Below are 20,491 nucleotides of genomic sequence, written 5' to 3'. Positions count from 1 at the left end.
ACTATTTTTTTCAATTCATATTCTTACACAAGTAATTATTTGGAGACGTATTTTTTTAATTTTACTTGAATCAAATTATTCAAAGCAACACCAGTCCTACCTAAGTACAACTTTTGACTGCTCGAGTCACTTCGGTTGGTGTGCTCCACACAAGCATCAGTACAAAAAAGACCTACTCTAACCTTAAAATAAAGAGCTATCAGCGGTTAAAGAAAAAAGGCTGTCACTTCTTGATTTTCAAAATTTTGCATAATTCAACAGCCTTTCAAAGTCAGTTATGATCTAATCATTGATGATAAAATTGTTGTGTACTGTCAAAGAATGCCCTCCAGGGACTCAATGTATGCCGCTTACATTCCTGTTTGCTTGCGTTCATGTTTGTTTGGCTTTAATCTTCTCATCAGACAATGTGAGGCATGCGGTACTGTAAAAAAGTGCTCTTCAATTCCACCACAAGAGAATAGCGCCGGGCCCTGCGAGTGCATGGGTGAGTGTACGTCAGAGCGGCATGTTGACAGGCAGCTCGTTCGAATAAAGATCAGCCAAGCCTCTGAAGTGTGCAGCTAGACTTCTGAAAGGCATGCAGATGCAAGAACATGACAACAAAACAAAAACAAACTGAAACTCACTGCTTCTCAGAGAATGTCTGTCCAGGATGCTGAACCCGTGCATAAAAGGCCCAAAAAAAATCCCCCCCCCAAAAAAAAAAAAAAAAAAAAAAAATATATATATATATATATATATATATATATATATATATATATATATATATATATATATATATATATATTATATTTGATTAACAAAAAAAGCATAATAAATCAACATTCAATAATTGTTAACTTTAGTGCTCCCAGGATTTATAGATTAGTCTGAAACTGAAAAAAAAAAAAAAAAAACGCCTTATGGCGCATCAACGGCCGGGTTGTGGTTTGGCATGAATTTAAAGCCAGACTATGTGCTTGTGCGGAGAGACATATTGTTTGAACAAACGAAACTGTATCTAGGAAATTTGTTGGAAGAGGAGAGAATATTGCGAGTTTTGATACGTTTAGGCAAGGCCTAAATGGCTATTTAAACCCGCAAGCCTGAAAGACATGATGCAAAGGGAACAAACAAATCCTGTCTTTCTTATTTTGAAGTAGTTAGACCCCAACACAAAAATACAAATGCAAATAAAATACATAACATAGCAGCATAATATACGATAAATAAATAATATACAATTAAAAAAAAACTTACATGTGTCACTTCCACCAGAGTGACGTAAACTTCAACAGATGTTAGGATTTCCTGCCAAATGGCAATACAGGACGTGACGTAATCCACAGCTGTTAGAGGGGCAAATTAAACATCCTATTTAAATAAATTTTAAAAGTCCGACTGAAAAATGACAACAATTCCTATGTTACACTAACCAAGAAAATCACTATTAAGAAGGTCTATGAGACCGAAAGTCCAAGCAGGCAGTGCCCAAGGATGGTAAGTGCTAAGCTAGTGTTTCTTAAAAAGCTAACATAGCTAAATGCTAACAGCTTCGTCCTAAACAATTATGTTAGACCAACACGACTCGAACTAGCGAATGTTACAGCAAGAAATGTTAGCCACACAAAGTGTTTATTTTACTCGTGTAATTATGTTTTTGAATGTATTCTATGTAATGTGTATTATTATTTAATGTCAGTTTTTCTTTTTCTTTGGGGGAGTTGTTTACTCATATTGTCAAGATACATCAACTACAACAAGTAAAGTGGACATGCTCTTACAACATAGCACATTTTCTAATCACAAGAAAGAAAAATAATATATTTACATAATGTAGCCCCTCTGGACCATAAAATTACCATTTTTTTTTCAGGATCTTTAAATGCAAGAGTACACACACTTGAGCTCATTATATTTTTAAACGAGATCATTCAAGACTTGATGGAAACCAAGAGCATAGCTACTCATGCTTTTGATTATACAAAAACGTTTTGAGCTTCTTGGTTGAAACCATAACTCATTCATTCATAAAAGACTATATCAAGAATACAAGTGAAACAAGAAAATATATCAATCAAATACACACATTATCTGATTTCTAAATACATTGTTTTTTCTCCTTTGTTATTCTTGTCTCCTTGAGAGCTACTGAACTGGGTTGCCCGATATTTGTACATTTTTATTTTAGATCCCAGAACATTTAAACCAGACTGGAAAATGTATGTCTGCTACACTGTACAGTATATGCAAATTGTAAGTGCACTGTTAACTGAGACATGTTTTTTTTATTTTTAATCATCTAAAAAAAGACAATGTATTACATGCATTGTTTGCATTTCCCCTCCATGGACCAATAAAAAATATATGTCTGTTATCAATATTAACACCTTGTAATTTAACACATTTTAATCATCAGAATCACTAGTTATAGTATTAACCTGAATACTGTACCACACATCCCAATACAATGACAAGTCTCTTTAAATATAACTTTCATTTTATTCCACATTTTTATTAGTTTAATTTCATTTTTCTGATGACCCGTTGTAAGGGGTAACATCATACTGTACCCAATGAACTGGGCCATAAAATGTGTTATAATGATGAAAATGACAAACATTGGTCTGCAATTACTCGTGCAGCACCGAGACATAATCTGTTTTAACAGAGGACCTTTATTGACACAGAAAGGGATTATATAGTTTCTCCACCATACTACTTAGTCCACATAATTACAGTGGGCGCCTAGCATGCCGTGTCGTACGTTTGTGGGGCCCCGTGGAAGAACAGTATTCGGTTGTTATTCATTGATTTGTCCCGACTAACGCAGGTCTGGCCTCTCGAGGCTTCCTCGTCGGAGCAGTGCCAAGGCTCTGCCTGAACGCCACATAAAAATAAATGAGAAGTTAGGCCGAGCATATTGTTCGATTTCATGTTAGCACCCCCGAGGAGGCAATTTAAACAAGGCAGGATGCTAATCAAAATGCTATAAGAAAAGGTATGGAGGGTGGCCCATTTTTCTTCATTTCCTCTTTTTATATTTGTGCAACAAGGTCATTAAGGACTTAAAACTATCAAAGGGGGAAGCCTGTAATTGGACCCACTATATGAAGACGTATTACTCTCCAGCCACTATATAGCCGTGTGATGACGAAAGACTAATAACCCTACTTATATTATCAATTTTACATCAGTAGTTGCATTCTAGCTGTGCTGTTCTAAAGGCCTTTTTCACAGTCATCATTTTTGTAAACGAGTGAATAGTAATAACTCATAGACAAACTTAGAAAAACGTATTGATTGTCTAATTCTTTACTTACCTACCTACATAGACCAGGGTCAGAAAGTGAGAACATACAGTAGTACAGAAGGCAACTCCACAAGGGGGCGTAAACTCCCCACACAAACGCCATTTGTTTTACTGTATTTTGTATCCAGTTAAGCCACCCATGATTCATGCCAGAAACCAGGAACTAGGATACTGCAACGGGAGATCACAGAAATGATACAACTGTAATCAGGAAGTGTGTATGGGCGCACCCGTAATGTCACTCCTTCTGACTTGAGGCGAGCAGATTTGTGTTATGCTGTAGCCAGATTAACTTTACATTAGCTAACACAGAGATCCTTCAAGTTTACTGTAAAATAGTCATGAACCTTTTGCAATATGCTGCTTTTGAAGTTTCAAATACAATATTTTATTGATATTTAGAGACATTGTGGAAAGGTGTGGTATACTTTCCAAATGTGCTAATAAACGTATAAGGAAGGACCATGAGCGACCCACAAGTATCTGATTATTGTAGAAAGCTATTATTAAATGTATGTAGGGATGCAGCAATGCAGTGAATAGTTTTGGCATTTGGATATATTACAAAAAGTGTGAATCAAACATTGAGTGTTTGGGTAAAAACAAAATACTTTGATTTTTTTGCTTAATGAAAATGAATTCTAAACACAAAAGACCAAAGAACACACTTCCATCTAGTTATTAAATCCCAACTTTTATACATTTTTGATGATCAACGTCTTTTTTTCTTTTTAACTTAATTTAAACAGTGCCTAGGTAGCAGGACACTACTTTCCTCTAAATCTCTCCCCATAAATGTTGGTCAGGGAAATGAATATTCAGACTAAAAAAAAAAAAAGCACATTTGAGTCAGCATGGTTTGTCAGAATGTGATCAGTAGGAACGGCAACTGTATTGGACTGTAAGCATCAACGTGTGCAGAGTCGTGCACTGCTATATGCTCACGCCTAGTTTATGTAGCTGCAACGAAACCCGAGGCACTAGTAAACACTGGCAACATGTGTGTCAAGGTAAATGTCAATGTAAAGAAGTCGTTAGCGACCTGAATTAGCAGGGCAGTATTCTGAACAAATGTAGTGTGATTGGTCTTGAAAATCTGACAGATATGGGAAATTCGTGTCCAGAAAGTAAAACCCCTGCCACAGTTTGGCTTTAGTCACAGGTGTTTCTCCCAGTCAGACTTGTTTACCTTTCGGTTAAGTAAAAGCACCTGTGGCTAAAGCCAAACTGTGGCAGGGTTTTTAAATTCTGGTCCTGAATTTCCCATCTCCACAGTCTGGACCAACAGTTGCAGTAGAAAGACTACCAGTAGTCTTCCTGTTATAACGCGACACCTTCCCGGGAACAACTTCAAAACAAAAGTGTACTAAGGCATCGGTGTCCGTAACTTATTTGAAAAACTAAGCTTTACTTTGAAGTTGGCCTTCTCTGCGTGTTAACAATTGTTGATGCGATTGGCTTGACATTTTTTTTTTCCTGAGGTGTACACTAATAAGCAGGTATCGGGGCCAAGAAAAACGGCCTCCCTACTCGAATTTCTCGTGGTCTTGTTTCATCCCTAAACGTACACGTATCTCGTTCGGATTCACAACAGTGGTTCGATGTGTGTTTTTATAAAATACATAGTTATCATCAGACAGTGATGACACGTTGAGCAAAGCGGGGTTCTGTTGATGGAATCAGTACCAGCCTTCCTGCTGGGTCTCAGTGGAACCACATTGTGACCCTCAACTGAAGATCCACAAATAATTCAATCCTCTAATATCCCCTTGGTATTTGTTGTGACCACTGAAATATGATAGTGTTCATTCTGCGCTTGTGCCCTGAACCCTCAGGTCGGGTGGTAGCGGATCACAGACTCCTCGGTGACTCAAAGGTTAAGCTGATCATGCGTGACTTTCTCACACAGGGCGGGCCTATCCTCCAGAATGTGCAGTGGCTTGTCAGCTTGTGTGCAACCCAACTGCTTCTTAATTTACAGATACAGGTATTGTGTTGTTGATCTGACTTGCACTTGCAGTTGAGAAGTGCGGGTAAACTCCCTTTTAATCACTCTTGACGTGATGAAACATGCCGTGACTGGCACCGGATTGTGTGAGCCTGGGTGCTCTCTATCACTGCTGACTAGATATCACACTCTTACAACCTACTTAAACGAGACACATTTATTAAGGCCAATACTGTACTGAGCATTAACTAAGACTTATTTGGACTAGACGTTGATAAAGACTGCCCCCTAAAGACCAAATGATATTATTACAGTTATTGCTTTCTTATAGCAGGCTCAACATTCAGTGCATTTTTTAACCATGCTTATCGATTTGTGTGTGTGTGGCAGGACTAAGCAAAATTTTACGAGCAATGGTCATCCTCTTGCAATGAATTGTTCATACCCTGAGAATGAATGTTAATCTTCAAGTCATTCTCAAAACTAAAATGTCCCAGCTAAGCTTGAAATATTAAAATGCTTGTGTAAAACTAGGGTCCATCCAAATCCAAAATGTTCATAATCAGAATAAGTGTTAGTAAAATAAAAATAAAATGAATAATCCGTCCATTTAATGTAAAACAAAATCAGAAATCAATTCCATTGTATCCACTTGGCACACATTTTGTACAAAAATACGCCCATTTACAATTTACGTACATAAAACCGTCAGTATTCCACATGTATTTTTTTAACTGTAGGCACACTTAAACAGTTATAAAACATCAGTGACACTCTAATGATTGTGAAAAAATTAAATTGCTATATATATATATATATATATTATATAATATATATATATATATATATATATATATATATATATATATATATATAATATATAGAATATATAGAATATAAAATATATAATATAAAATGTACATAAAGGTGGCATACGTGGTTTGTTATATGATTATTTCTAATACTATTATTTGACATTCAATTCATTTGTTTTTTTTTTTCCCTGAATTTTACAAATACAAACTAAAAAAAGAAGGTCATGAGTTCTGACTTGCAGTTGTAGTTGTATTTGTGTTTTTGTGGTGTGGTGCGTCAGTCAGAGTATTGTGGTGTTCAGTCTCACTCTGTTCCTCTTCCGCAATGGCCTCATCAGCTTCACTATCTGACTGTTTTTCACCCTCAGAGGCCGATGTGCTCGTTTCCTGCTGGTCCTCACCTCTAGTCGCCAACACTCTTTGTGCATTGTCCGAAAGTGACTCCTGCTCAGCAGCTCCTTTTTCATTTTCTTCCTGTGGATCGCTCTCCTCCATCGAGGTGGAAGAAGGCCTTTCGACTTCAGGTGAGCCAATTTCACTCACAATTTCCCCTGTGGTATCACCAGAGACATGCTGAGATGAGTTATCCTCATGCTCAGTTGCCGTGTTCTGTTCTGATGAGGTCAAAGGGGAATTAGGTGAACTGGAGTAAGTTAAGAGGCCAGTTCCTGCATCAGATTCTACCCCCTCATCAGCTGGTACCGCCTTTTTAGATTCTAAAAAAATTCAAAGCAGTCAAAACCGATATCACAAGGCAGATAATAAAGCAGAATGTGATTGACTTTACCATCTAATGCTTCATCCTTTTCTTTGTTGCCATATACTGGATCAATCCAATCACTTGGAAGCAAAGGGCGCAGTCTCTGATTGGACGGAAGTGTAGGTTGTCCAGCCAGGATGTATGTGGTCTCGTCACCCTGGCTGGAGCCTGAAACTTGTGAGGACATCATAAGCTTATGCAGCACAGCGATTTCCAACAATTGAGACAAATTCCAACGTTTTCTACACATCATTAGGTGAGTGGTGCCTCTTCCATTCTGAAATTCAGTTCAAGGGGGAGTCAACTCAACACTTTTCTGGACAATAATCTATTTTATGTGCTTCCTCTACTCTAGCAATAGCCATCCTAATGTAATAGTTTTTGCAGACTATGGATTAAGATCCAAAATCCACATTTATATCCATTTCTGGATGTGGCCATTTTCTCCCTTTCCGTTGACAGAAAATGACATCGAAGTTGCTCAATCACAACAAACTTGTTTTCTGAGTTTGATCATGTGATGTTTGCAATGTGAGCCTAATTGGTCATTACCGGAGCAACAATGATGTCATTTTTAATCGACAGCAAGCGGCAATCAGATTACTGTGGGGGCACATAGAACATATTGTGAAGAAATATTTTCTGTTGAAAATTTAAAAAAAAAAAAAAGGTACGTGTGTTGGACTTCATTTAAATCTGTCAGTCCAGTTTGGATATTGTGACAAAACTTAATGAAGATTTTTTTTTTTTACTTAATAAAAATACTTAATTACTTCTATGAATGTATTCCCAACTTCTCAATTATCTCAAATACAGCAATAATATCCCTCCACCCAAAGTACAGTAATTTACAAATAACCTACAAGTGCATTGAAGTGAATATAAAATTATTCCATGCATCATATTGTTGAATGGATTATACCTTCTGTTGTACTCTGTTGTCTTTTAAAAACGCCTTTCTTTGTATTTTTGTAACATGCTGCAAAACAGAAAACATTGCATTTTTTGTCAGAACAACACTTCACAAATACATTTTATATAAACGAGGTTTTCAAGTTGATATTCTGTTTATTTTCTACCTGTACCTCGAAGTTTTCTGCGGAATACACAGCCCAGCGTGATGAGTAAAATGAAGGCGACAGCAAAGATGACAGGAAGGATGATGGCAGTTAGAGCTGCAGATTTTTTGTCTGTAAAGAAGTAAAGAGCTCATAGAAACATCCAAAATGTCAAAATAGCGCTCAAAAAATGTTCCACTAGCATGTTGATATTTCCATTGGATAGTTAATTAGAGTTACCCAGGAAGCAGTCCTTGGCAGTAAAAGTAGCCGTTTCATTGGTCAGAGGGTTGCTCACATCACAACGGTAAACTCGATCATCATGTTCATCCATGAGAGTTATTGTGAAATTGGGACCCGGCTGCCTCTTTCCACCTGAGCTCCACTTGAATTCCACTAAGTGAGGATGTTTGGAATCTGTTGAGCAAACCAGCGTTGCCTGGTACGCTTCAGCCATTTCACAGGATATTCTTGGTTTGGATACTTTGTCTGGGAACAAATGCATAAAACAAAAAGTAAGATAGAATAAACTGAAAGTTTTTTTTTTTTTTTTTAAATGCCGCTTGAAAATGTAAACTATGCTGAGGAAGTAATTTTTCAAACAGAGTTTTTTACTGACTAATCCATTGGATAAAAAGCAAATATTTTTAAGAAGTTGTTATTATAAGCTACCATCATTATTGTTCCCTTAGGATTGGCATCCTCATGACCCAAACTATAATAGCTGTGACTTTGAATGTGTGTGGCTTTAAAAGGTGGAGACTGTTCTTGTGAGAGTAAAAGGCACACTATCACATTTGGGATCATTTCAAACTTAGCTATAAGGTTAAACATTCCTGCTGCAAAGCAGACCTTAACATACCATAACAGCACATCTGATTGGCAAAACGATTTATCTTATGTCATATTACCCAGTGCCTACCATCATGTTGACAAATTATTGTAATGTGCCCTGAATAATTGAAAGATATACACAGCTGCGGGTGCACTTTTTTGGAGTTATTAAACGAATGGTAACAAAAGAAAACTCATAGCAAGCACATTAATTTTCTTGCAATTATATGCTCTATCCAGCCTCACTAGTCTTAACACAGCATTCTAAAATTTTCCCCTAGAATATGAATTAAAGCAGCAAAATCCACCCGGTGTTATACATTTCAAACCTAATACATAACAAGTATTTAACAAGATTGAATACGATTCAACATAGATTGCTCATTAATCGTGCAAGGGTTGTAAACTGACCTATAATCTCCCATTTATACTTTGAACGATGCACCTGCTTGTAAACATCGACTTCCAGTTCATAAATGCCGCTGTCTTCATACTTGGCGTCTTTGATTGTCAATTCTGCTGAGGCCCAGTCCAGAGTGAGGCGGTTTTCATATAAAGGGGACACAAGCTCCTCCATGCCGTCAAACAAAATCACTTTCTTGCTGTTGTGTGTCCAGAGAATTTCATCAGGTTGTCCAAAAATGGATGGCACCAAGTTGATCTCTCGACCTTTGAGTGCATAATTTGGAACCTGGGCACAAACTGGGAAAAGAGGAGGAAAATAAATACTGGGCAGCATCCCTTCATCATGTTCGTCCACTTAAATCACATTTTTTCTTATTACCTTCCTTTATTCCGTTCTTCCTTCTGTCAAACCTTTTTTATGCAGCCATAACATCCTTTCTATCGCTTCAGACCTACTCCCCCCAACTTTCCTATCTGCCATTTGTGCCCTCATGTTTTACTCACGAGTCCATGAGCCTTCTAAAACTCGACAATTTGAAAATACGCTAAGTGGTGGAATTGAGGTTTTGCAGAAGTGTTTGTTGCAGAATGGTTAATAGGTGGTTTGCAAGATTTATTGAGAATAATTGCTCATTCCCTTATTAATTACACATTTAAAACTGTGTGGACAATCTTGACGAGTGAAACTTTGATTCTGTCAAACAGTAGTGGTGATAGTGTACTTTTACTTTGGACTCCACATGCATTACATATTAATGGGGGAAGGCACCACTTGTCAAACACCGTGCAGTAATCAGATTTGTTTGTATAAGCGAAACAAGATCGACACACTACTTTACATATTGTAACGAATATCGTGTTAACTCATAAATCACGACGGAACTTACCGAAACTGCAAGCAGTCATGAAATAGACCAGGAGACGTCGGTGGGCCATGAGTGAACACGAAATGAACTTTCACCGTTCCCACTACGTAAGCTATTTCATTGTGATTCGATGTTTATTTTTCTTGATTGACGTTGAAAAAAAACCATTAAGCCCGCGTTCAGAAATGCTTGGACAATATTAGATGCAAAATGTTAAAAAAAAAAAAAAAAAAAAAAAATCGTCCAGCCCAGGTAATGCGATACCTGAGTTTCAGGCGCAGTAATTTTCATAATAAGAGAAAAAAAATGGAGCGTTAGAGGCGAAGGATCAACACGATCACTATAGTACAGAGGTGAGACAAACATGCAGTTATTGAAGTACGTATTTGCTAACGCAAGTTTATTCCACCCCATGCCAGTGGTTTGTGTTAAAGCGTTTACAGAAGTTATTTTGAAGTCAACCCCGGAAGTTACGGCGGCAATCACTGTCGGTAGTGTGAGTAACTTTCACTGTTAAAGGTAACAAAAACACGAGATGGATGGGTGGGTGCAATTGCTTTATTTATTTAGAGGGTTTTTTTCCTTAGCGTTGTAACTCGTCACAAATAAATTCGGTATATTTATTTGAATCGTATTAATGGCTTAAAGCTGATACACACTGCCCCCTATTGACAAAAGAACATCATGACCTCTATGCACCGCTATTCCCAACCATCAGTTTTTGTTTTTGGAATTTATTAAACTGCATGAGAAATGTAATGGTCATTTATTCCCAACCATCAGTTTTTGTTTTTGGAACTTATTAAACTGCATTAGAGAAGTACTGGTCATTTAAGAGAAAACAAGTTTAGTTAAAGTTATTTAAGATCAAAATAGAGTCAAATTACTTACGATTTGTAAAACAGTCGCAAGGTCTTTTTCCTGACACCAGTTTAACATTTGTGATGTGGTTCTAGTACAATCAAGGATATGTACAGCAACAAATTGAAATAATTCTATGAAAAGTAGTTTCAGTATAATAACAGTTATAAAACTACTGATAAAAATGACAAAAGACATACATATGTACTGCATCCATATATAATGTAAACTATTACTGTACTATATACACTGTGTTGTAGTGTAATGTGATTTGCTGTATTTTAACTATGTGCACCAAAAAGATGACTTTCAATTATTTTATTTCATTAATTTATAAAAGATAAAGAAAAACATACACAAGTGATCTGATCCATAATTAAACGGAGCAGCAAGGACAAGTCTTCATTTAACAGAATTCAGGTATATAGAACATAGTGTAAAATAGCATAAACAACAAAAGGATTTGTATATAAAGTGCAAGTAAGCGTTATTTATAAAAAAAAAATTGGTTGTGCAAAATCAACATAACTTAGTCATGGCATCCTTCATTGTTAGATTTCTGATTTTCATAGCATTTTACAGTGTTGGTTTGCAACGCCGTGCAATACAGCAGTCCAAGATGTGATTTAACCATTGGCAATATGTCCGATCATACTTTTGGAGAGGCTGCTGCGTTAATACTTGAAGTGCGTATTGCAGGTTGACCCTTTTTCACTTAGCGTTGCCATTGCATCAGGTTTCTTTTTTTGTGGTATTTTTTTTCATCATCTCATTTTTCATTTTGATGTACAATTCTGTTGCTGCCTCCTGATTATTTGGATAATTCCAGGCATTTTCAATCATGATGCGCCAACACTCCTTGTCATTTGGTTCATCATAGGGACTCTGCACTTCAGACATATGTAACTTGTTGAAATCCTCAATATCCTTTCGAGAGAGACGTCTGAGTTTGTCTTTTTTAGCTTCTATCATATGTTTTGAATTCCATTCTGATAAAAGCACATTGAGGTCCTCCTAAAAGGGGAAAAAAAATCAGATTAAAACCAATTCCAGTCATTCATGAGTATGGTAGTTTCTTATAATTCAAATATGTGTACAATGTTGTGTTTTTGACTGATGTGTGTGTGTTTAAATTTTGTCAAAATAATTGTATTACATCATGCACATCATATGTATGTGACTCATGACGTGGGATTGAAAGGGTCCGACATTAACTACCAAAGTTCAGTACCACAGTTGACCCAAAAGGGCCACTAGTAAACATTTCAAAAACAATATGATGAAATGAACACATTCTTGCTTTTTTAATCATCTAATATTCAGTATTTTGAGTTTCATCCTCTTAAACTGATCAGTCACCTGTCTTCTCTTTATTACCACTGAGCCCGTTCCATTGCCCCATTCAGTAACAAATTGTATGCTATGTACTCATGTGCATTTTGGCCACAAAGACTTCATGCGTTTCTACTTCAATCACAGGTAGGCCTACGTATAAAACCATGAATTTCTTTAAGTATACAGTCGTTTAAAATCACGGCAATGCCGGTCACAACTTGCCTCTTAAAAATGATTAATGTCGGACCCTGTGTTTATAATTACCTGTGTAACAATTACCTGAATAAGCTTGAGAAAGCAAAACTGCATGAGCTTCTTGTCCAAGTCAGTCCCTGCGAAATGTCCATCTCGTTTGAGATCTTGGAAAACATTTGCCCAATTCACAACACTGTATTCACATGGAATCAGCAACCATGAATTAATTTGTTCATTGGTTGTGTTACATGAGTCAATGAAGCTTTGTTCCCCTCCATACAAGTCTATATGATTCCTACGTAAAAAACGTTGCATTTCTCTGATGTATCTGTTCTCCATGCGTGGATCGGCTCGCAGTCTCTGTGGACACCCTCCAATACGTGTCACTGTTTTTATGAAGTAGTGCGCAATCGCTTTGGGATGGCCACAGATCTTGTTTGCTTCTAGCCACACGATGTGGTGACTAATTGCATCGATGCAGCCATGAATCATGATACCATACGGCTCCAGTTTATCACATGAATCCAAGTGCCATAAAGCGTGAGAACGCTTGATGCCGTATTGATGATTCTTCAGTGTCTCGTTCATTCTTTCTCGTAACAAGTTTTCTTCTGTTGTCAACAGTCCTAAGAAAAAAGATGAAATGCGTGTTAGCAACAATTTTGCAAGTTATGCACAATCAGCAGCATTTTAACTGTTCAAACTACATAGAGACAATATTTATTATGACACTGATTCAGATTGGGCACAAAGGTGAGCAGGAAAGGTCCATTGCCTTCAGCGGTAATACCAGCATTGATATAGCATACCTTCTCTTGCACCTACCACCCTCGTCTTTGCAATTCGACACCATTCTGCAAGAACCAAGACAGGAAAAAAAAGGAAGTTTGCTCAGAAGTGTTTCATTCAAACAATTGTGGTTTGCAAGGTACCTTTGAATTAGGACTTCAACTAATGCTTTTGTAAATATTCCTTTCATCTCCCAATTATTCTGTTAACAGAACAATAAACATTGATCGTTGTTTTCTAAAGCGAAAGCATACGTTTGCAGACATATTATTTGGATTTGGCAGAAAAATAATTTGCTATTATGGACGGGTACAGAAATCTCAGAATTTTTATTGTTGAGAGGCTGACATTTCAAACAAGCTGAGATAAATCCATGCAAAGTGCTAAGCTAAACATTTGTTCGTGAAAGACATACAAAACTAGGATGATTACACTAACATGTCACATACCATCACCAGACTTGAACCATCTTACAACCAAGAGTCAGTCTAAACCCCTAAGCCAGTGGTCCCCTCACCCCCGTGGATCAACTGGAGCCGGGCCGCGTGGGCTGCACCCGAAATAATGTTTTGGAGATGATTTAGTTTAATGCTACGTGCACACCGAACGCGAACGAGGCAAAAAAACGGAGAGTTTTGTATTGTAGTCAATGAAGTTTGCGTGACCGGGCGCTTATGCGAGTCGGGCGACGCAATGGACACGAATCGAGCGACGCGAATGGCCGCGCGCGGTCACGAGAAGCAAAATTTCACGTGAAGTTAAAATGTTTTAACTTTTTTCGCGTTTCTCGTCGCGACAGTCAATCAACTTCGGGAACATTCAACGGCTCACGCAGGGGGCAAGAATGAATCATGGCGGCCGCCTTGCGGTCACCGGGAGCGATCCAACACGGGCAGCTGAGCTTTCAATACAATTCAGAGCCAATCAAGAGCACTCACCTGGCTTGAAGAAAGGCGGAAGCGAGAACTTGGGACAACTGGTATGTGCAGCGTTTGCTTCACTTAACAGCTGTTGAACCATAGTTACTGTGCTAATCTAACGATAGCGCAGCATTGTCACCACAATATTTAGCACGGTCCCGGCCACTTGATTGCGACATTGAAACTTTTATTTTTTGGCAGGCGAGTATTGCCGCAAAGCGAGGGACACGCAGTGTAAAAAAAAGAAGAAAGGTGCTGTTGGTAAAAATATTGGCTCTGTGACATCCCAGAAAAGTGAAAGTTCTCAGCAATGCTATTTTTTCCAGATCTACTGTAAAGTGCACAGCAAGCTCCCACTCCTCTCCCCTCTCCTCGCGCGACAACAAAGTGGACAAACAGTACAATAGCGACAGAAAGCCCCGCAAATGAGCGTAGCGATGTGAATTTTCGCGTTCAGTGCGCACGGTAGCTTAATTCCAGGTCATACGTTTGTGCTTGAGCTTTGTTTTTTTTGGCGCCGCCTCTGGCCGCTGTTGATATTACATACATAGTGAGAAGGATGATGTGTTTTTTAGAGCAGCCAGCCCCCCCTAAAGGTTGGGGACCACTGCCCTAAGCCACTGAGGGGCAAATTTTTCAAGTGTTGGCAAAGGTAGGGAATGTACGTTTGCTTTGGGTTTGTCAGAGTTAGCACAAGGTCATATACATTTACTCTTTACTTTCAAATTTTTGTTGCAATGGTGTTTCAACTATAAAGTCCTTTTATTGATTAAATTAGAGAAATTTGCATTGTTTCAGTTGCAGTATGAAATGGAAAAAATAGCATGCCAGTAAAGACAATTACTGTTATTGCTTAAACTATCCAAAGAATTCTATCATCAGTGTTATTTTTTTTTATTTTGGTGTTAATTCTGATGTTTAAAATGTGATTAAGCTAAATGACTGCACTTGCTGTCTTTATGACAGTTGAATAAACTTGCTTTCTTTACTACAGTTGAAAACAGAATCGATAAGGCTTCAGAAACACAGATATTTGAATGAATGACCGAAAACTAAATTGAAATCCCGTTGTACTGTATTTTCAGGTAAAATCCATTTTTTTTTCGGTCCGAATTTGCAACATGGAGTGCCAACCTTAATTTCTGGCTTGATATTTGCTTTGCAAATGTTATTCCAGATACTATTTGTTTCATCCTTGGTATTTGATCAATTAAGCCTCTCTGATAGATGAGAAAATCTTTTCAGAAATGAATCATTTTTAAAAATATTAATTAAATCTATATGTACCTTTTAATTTTACATCATGATACAGTATTTACCATCACAGTGAATGGATACAATTGATACCAATATGACTTCACCTACCTCGAAGACTGTTCCAGAACACAACTACCAACATTACGCAGACAGTTAACACTACAATGGTAGTTATGAGTTCTTTGTGGCTATGCCAATCAGATGATTTGCCTGCACAGGAGTATACAAGTTAAACTTCTCAGTATAAATTCATGTCAAATTTACATTCATCAAAGCTCAAACATTGATTTTTCATGACCTGGAAAGCAGTCGCTGGCAGTGAAGTTAGCCGTTTCATTGGTCAAAGGATTCCTCACGTCACAACGATAAATTTGATCATCATACTCTTTGCTGATGTTTATTGTTAGGTTTGGACCAGGCACGTCTTTTCCATTTGAGCTCCACTTAAACTCCAATAAATTAGGATGTTTTGAGTCTATTGTGCACACAAGCATCGCCTGGTTTGTGCCGGTCATCTTGCAAGATATTACGGGTTTACTGACTTTGTCTGTGAACAAACAAGCAAAGAATCAATGTTAACTGTGAATCGACAGCAGCCTAGCATTTCTCCTTCACAGTCGAGAGGTGCTGGGGGGTATCGCCTTTCTTACACTTTTCAAAAACATTCTAGTTTATTTAAAGACTCTAAACTGTCAAGAGACGTGATCCTCTGTGTGAATACTTGTTTGTTGACAATAGATGTCCTGTAATTAACTGGAAACCAGCCTCTTGCCTCAAGTTGGCTGAGAGAGGTTCTAGCCTGTAACATGTGCTTATCCTCAAGGTCAGAATGCAAATTTACTATGTGGTCAATGCTTGCATTTCAAGAATAGTAACTGATACAGTATGCGTATCATTAAAAGACCCGTGATTTTGCTTGATCCCATTCAAAATTAACGGGATGTGGCATTTTGTGTAAAACTGAGTGATATCTTAAGCAGAGTACTCGTACATAAATTACAGAATATTATTAAAGTATTAAATTACAATAAATTACAGAGTACAGAAACATTCATATATAAAATACACAATAATTACTGTATATTTTGGACTATATAAGGCAAACTTGTGTGTGTGTGTGTGTGTGTGTGTGTGTGTATATATATATATATATATATATATATATATATATATATATATATAAAACTGCAGATACTATGCTGCACTGAACTATAATACCCTGGGTTCAAAACAAGAGAAACAAGAAGCAGCTCATAGTAAAAAAAATTGCTGTAGTTCAAAAAATGGAAATGAAAAGCTTAACTTACCTATTACCTCAATGCTGTACTTATACCGATCATCACTTTCATTTATCTTCAACTTTAGGTCATAGTTTCCACTGTCTGCATACGTGGCCTCTTTGATGATCAGTTCTGCTGAGTTGGGGTCCAATATTGTCCTGTTCTCATATAAAGGGGAGACAAAGTCCCCGATGAGGTATTCATGCCATACCACATTATGGCCATCATGCACCCAAACTATTAGATGAGGTTTTGCATGGATGGGTGGTGTAAATTTGATCTCTTTTCCCTTGAGTATATATTTTTTAACTACCCCAGCATCTGGCAAAGAGGAAACTGGACAAGAGAAGTAGACAGATAAATGAATGTTATTGCACAGTAATGCAGTATTTTGTCCAATCCATTGAACTTTACATCAAATGTTTTTTGCATCAAAGGGAAAGCATTGAAGGAAATCTCTAGAATGCTGAAATTTTACCCAGATGGTGACAACACATCAACGTTCAAAATGGCATAACAACTTATCACACTACCAGTAGTGTGCCCTTCTTCGGCTATAAAACTGTGAAAATGATGCAGAAGAAATGACACAAAAATGATCAAAATAGTGTCAAGGGTTGTAATAGTATCCTTTCCTAATTATTATAATTATGTATTATCTTCTCATACTGCTTTTAGAAAAACACTCAACAATAAAAATTAATTTATGCTAATTTGCTATTTCAGAAGTGTGTTACAAAGTGGCAGCCCTTCACCTTAATCAGCACTAAATCCATATGTATATGCATTTTATAGTACAAAAGTTTAATAACTTTGCAAATAATTTGAATCGGGTGCATTGGAGGAAAATTGGCTAAATAGGTGCTCTAGAAGACCAGAAAAGACCAGAGAGACTCAATTAATATAGTTAAATAGCACTAATGTTTGAATTTAAATGGAAAAAGATGAAGTTATGGCAGGACTTACCGAAAGCGAGATTACCAAAGAATAAAACCAATAGGTGCCACAAAAGCATGATGAAGCTATACCGACATCATTGCAGAAGTACTCAAAGTGAAAGGTGAAGGGTTGACCTTTGAGATGTTGTTAGAGGTATTGAGGTGAAGTTTGATTCATTATCTCACTTGATTATACCCTAACCTCACCATGCTGTGTAATCTTTAACCGGGTGAAACTTCGAAATTAGCTCATAATTAACTTGGTGCTCTGATCCCTGGGTGCAGAAGCTAGCTCTTGGTACATGGCATGCCACCTCTCTGGCAGGGAAGCAGCCTGAACTGGTGTGTGAGGCGGAAATGTTCTAACTAAATATCTTTGGACTCTCCTCCACACACAGCGTGGACTCTTTCAGTCCTCTCCAGAGGGGTTGGGCTTTCTTGCATTCTGGAGTTGCCCACGGTGATAGGCGCAGAGCAGGTGTGGGCTTGTGTATTCCCCCCCAGCTCATCGCCTGTACATTGGGGTTCACCCCGGTGGACATGAGGGTAGCCTCCCTCCGCCTTTGGGTGGGGGGACAGGTCCTGTGGTTTGTGCTTATGCACCAAAAATCAGTGTCCATCCATTTTGGACTCCTTAGAGGATGTTATTCGCAATTGTTTTGTTCATTTATCTGTGATAGGGGAGAGATGTCGAAAGTGCTAAGTGTATTATATTTTTTGAAGAATTTTCCACCAAGATTGCAGCTCCTTGTCACCCTACTAATATCTAGAAGCACCAGCGCTCCTCCTGACTTTTAATCAGTAATTGTGTTTTACTATTTTTGAATACATATTTCTGCCTTCCTAGTTGCATTGCCATTGGATATATCAGATTTCCAGTAACAGAGTAGCCAGCATAACAGACCGTGTTCTGTTTACTTACAGGGGTTTTTAGTGGAGATTCGGTATAACAACATTTAAATATAATTTCCACTGATTTGTTATTTCAGAAGAGTGCAGCCCTTCTCATTAGTCAGCACTAAATAAATAAGACACATTGCTTTGTAGAGCACAGAATTAGTAGTCGGTTTTTGACAGCAGCTACAGACTATACTGCACGGACAATAAGTCGTCCAACAAAGCTATTTATTTAACTGGCTCATTTTGTCCTCATGCTTTAAATCTGACGCAAATTGCATACTTCTGATGTTCGGCCGAAACGTTGTCCCCCTTCCAACATGAGATTTCAAGAACAGTGTGTTTGTTCAACTGCTAATAGTGCGAGACAAAGAGAGCAAGCCCATTGCAACACGCAAGATAACACCCATATAAGTAAAAAATAAAATCTTGCTCTGTTACAACATTTTACTGAGTGTGAGCAGATGGTGAAAGGAGCATAATGTGTTGAATGGTCAACAATCTCTTTATTGCATAAATGTTGGGGTACTGCTAGCGGTAACCAAGTCAAAATGGCAACAACAAACTTAGCTTTCTTCTCTAGCCCACTGCTCTGTTCCATACGTCTACAGGCCCTTCTCTGCTTGCTCTCGGCGTCCACCCCTCTATTTTCATCTTCCCATGACAGATCACGACTGCTTATGCAGCAAAAATGCACACGTCACAGGACTTACAGAAATACGAAAGTGAAACACATTCGTTTTTCCTCTTGTAGAATTGAAAAAGTATGATTCTTAACATATAATACTGTATTTTAAAAGTCCTCAATTTAATATTCTCATTTTGTTTAGGATTGCTCCTTCTCTGTTGGATTCAAATGGCTAAAATGTTCTTACAAGAGGAAACAACCAGAGAGTCAATCAAGGAAGTTGTCATTTTAAAAAAATCCCTCTTACAGTGATCATTTAAAATGGTACACTTTCTTAGGCTTCTGAATACCACAGGGATTAGAATTGAAATTGAAAATATTAGCAAATGACATAACTTACCCAAAGCGAGGCTGATCAACAAATAAAATACATGTCGACAAATCATTCCTGGCAGGCAGCTTTCTGATGAATTATGAGAACAGCATCAAATGAGGAAGCAATGTTTAAAAGTGAAACCTAGCCTAAGCTTATAAACTGTCAAATTCTATACCGTCTCCTCCCATGAACAAATGAAATTGTTTCGTATGTGCATTGCCTACCGGTTGGACTTGCAACGCTGACTCTGGAATGAAAGAACATTTCCTTGTTTATTTTTAAACATTGCTCCTGCTACAAAACTCAAACAGCAAAACAGACACCCACAAAACACAGTTTGAATTCAAACTTTAGCATAGATCATATTTCACTCCTTGTAGGTTGGGTAAAAATCTTGGAAGTTGATGTATATTGGACTATGTGGAATTATTATTTTTTTTTGTAATTCTTATGCCCCAAACGCTATGCTAAATCAAAATACTGTGGGTTTTTTTGGGCACGTAGAGCATATTATTGTGAAGTGTTTTCATTAGACTTCCTCTTTAAATCCTTCCCTCTGGCACAGAGAAGATGATGTACATGCAAGGAAGCCCCACTTTTTTCTTTTTTAACATTCTTAATGGACTCTGCACATACCAGTTCTGCATTAGTGACACATAAGCTAGACGTACTTCTCATGCTGGTGGTAGTACAAAATCAACCCCAACTGTTATAGAACGTTGTACTGAAAAAGTAAAAAATTACAATCACTATTTTTTTCATGTTGTAGGTCCAGAAAATTTGAGGTAAAAAAAAAAAGTCTTCTAACTTCTGGATGAGAATAACAGCAAAGCAAGACGTGATTATTTGGCATATGGTCCATTAATTTGTGAAACCATTAAGAACATCAGTGAACATTCAAAGTGCATATCATATACTGGAAAAAAAAGAATCCAAAAAGCAATTTGAGCAACGTTATTTTTGAAGTGTATATTGCACTGACCGCCTATAATAATAGTCAAACCCCACGAATGATCTCATTTTCAAAATGGTCA

General features: G+C 37.5%; 2 protein-coding genes and 1 long non-coding RNA gene across 9 annotated transcripts; 1 reads left to right on the top strand and 2 right to left on the bottom strand.

The window, feature by feature from the left end:
* The first annotated feature begins 1,332 nt into the window (after window positions 1-1,332).
* Window positions 1,333-7,260, top strand: LOC148423777 (uncharacterized). Its single transcript, XR_015865538.1, has 3 exons — window positions 1,333-1,482; window positions 6,427-6,582; window positions 6,907-7,260. It is a non-coding gene; the product is annotated as an uncharacterized LOC148423777 (long non-coding RNA).
* Window positions 6,171-10,200, bottom strand: LOC148423776 (SLAM family member 5-like). Of its 7 annotated transcripts, none has more exons than XM_088414271.1 (7): window positions 10,003-10,200; window positions 9,122-9,412; window positions 8,117-8,365; window positions 7,898-8,026; window positions 7,741-7,797; window positions 6,846-6,992; window positions 6,171-6,774 (listed from the first exon to the last, which is right to left on the bottom strand). In XM_088414271.1, the coding sequence occupies exons 1-7, from the start codon at window positions 10,049-10,051 to the stop codon at window positions 6,281-6,283; spliced, it is 1,416 nt and encodes a 471-aa protein (XP_088270397.1). In that variant the 5' UTR covers window positions 10,052-10,200; the 3' UTR covers window positions 6,171-6,280. The 7 variants fall into 7 exon arrangements, with proteins under 7 accessions (XP_088270397.1, XP_088270399.1, XP_088270398.1 ...); XM_088414273.1 differs by having other exon boundaries at window positions 6,846-6,986; XM_088414272.1 differs by having other exon boundaries at window positions 7,904-8,026.
* A 945-nt stretch (window positions 10,201-11,145) lies between these two features.
* On the bottom strand, window positions 11,146-19,693 carry LOC148423775 (uncharacterized). Its single transcript, XM_088414270.1, has 7 exons — window positions 19,482-19,693; window positions 16,646-16,954; window positions 15,637-15,885; window positions 15,447-15,548; window positions 13,182-13,226; window positions 12,457-12,998; window positions 11,146-11,856 (listed from the first exon to the last, which is right to left on the bottom strand). The coding sequence occupies exons 1-7, from the start codon at window positions 19,525-19,527 to the stop codon at window positions 11,575-11,577; spliced, it is 1,575 nt and encodes a 524-aa protein (XP_088270396.1). The 5' UTR covers window positions 19,528-19,693; the 3' UTR covers window positions 11,146-11,574.
* Window positions 19,694-20,491: the final 798 nt, after the last annotated feature.

Source organism: Hippichthys cyanospilos, chromosome 5 (assembly GCF_059441005.1).
Source record: "Hippichthys cyanospilos isolate Australia breed blue-spotted pipefish chromosome 5, RoL_Hcya_1.0, whole genome shotgun sequence".
In the NCBI taxonomy this organism is placed as follows: Eukaryota; Metazoa; Chordata; class Actinopteri; order Syngnathiformes; family Syngnathidae; genus Hippichthys; species Hippichthys cyanospilos.
This window is presented reverse-complemented; position numbering and strand designations above follow the sequence as displayed.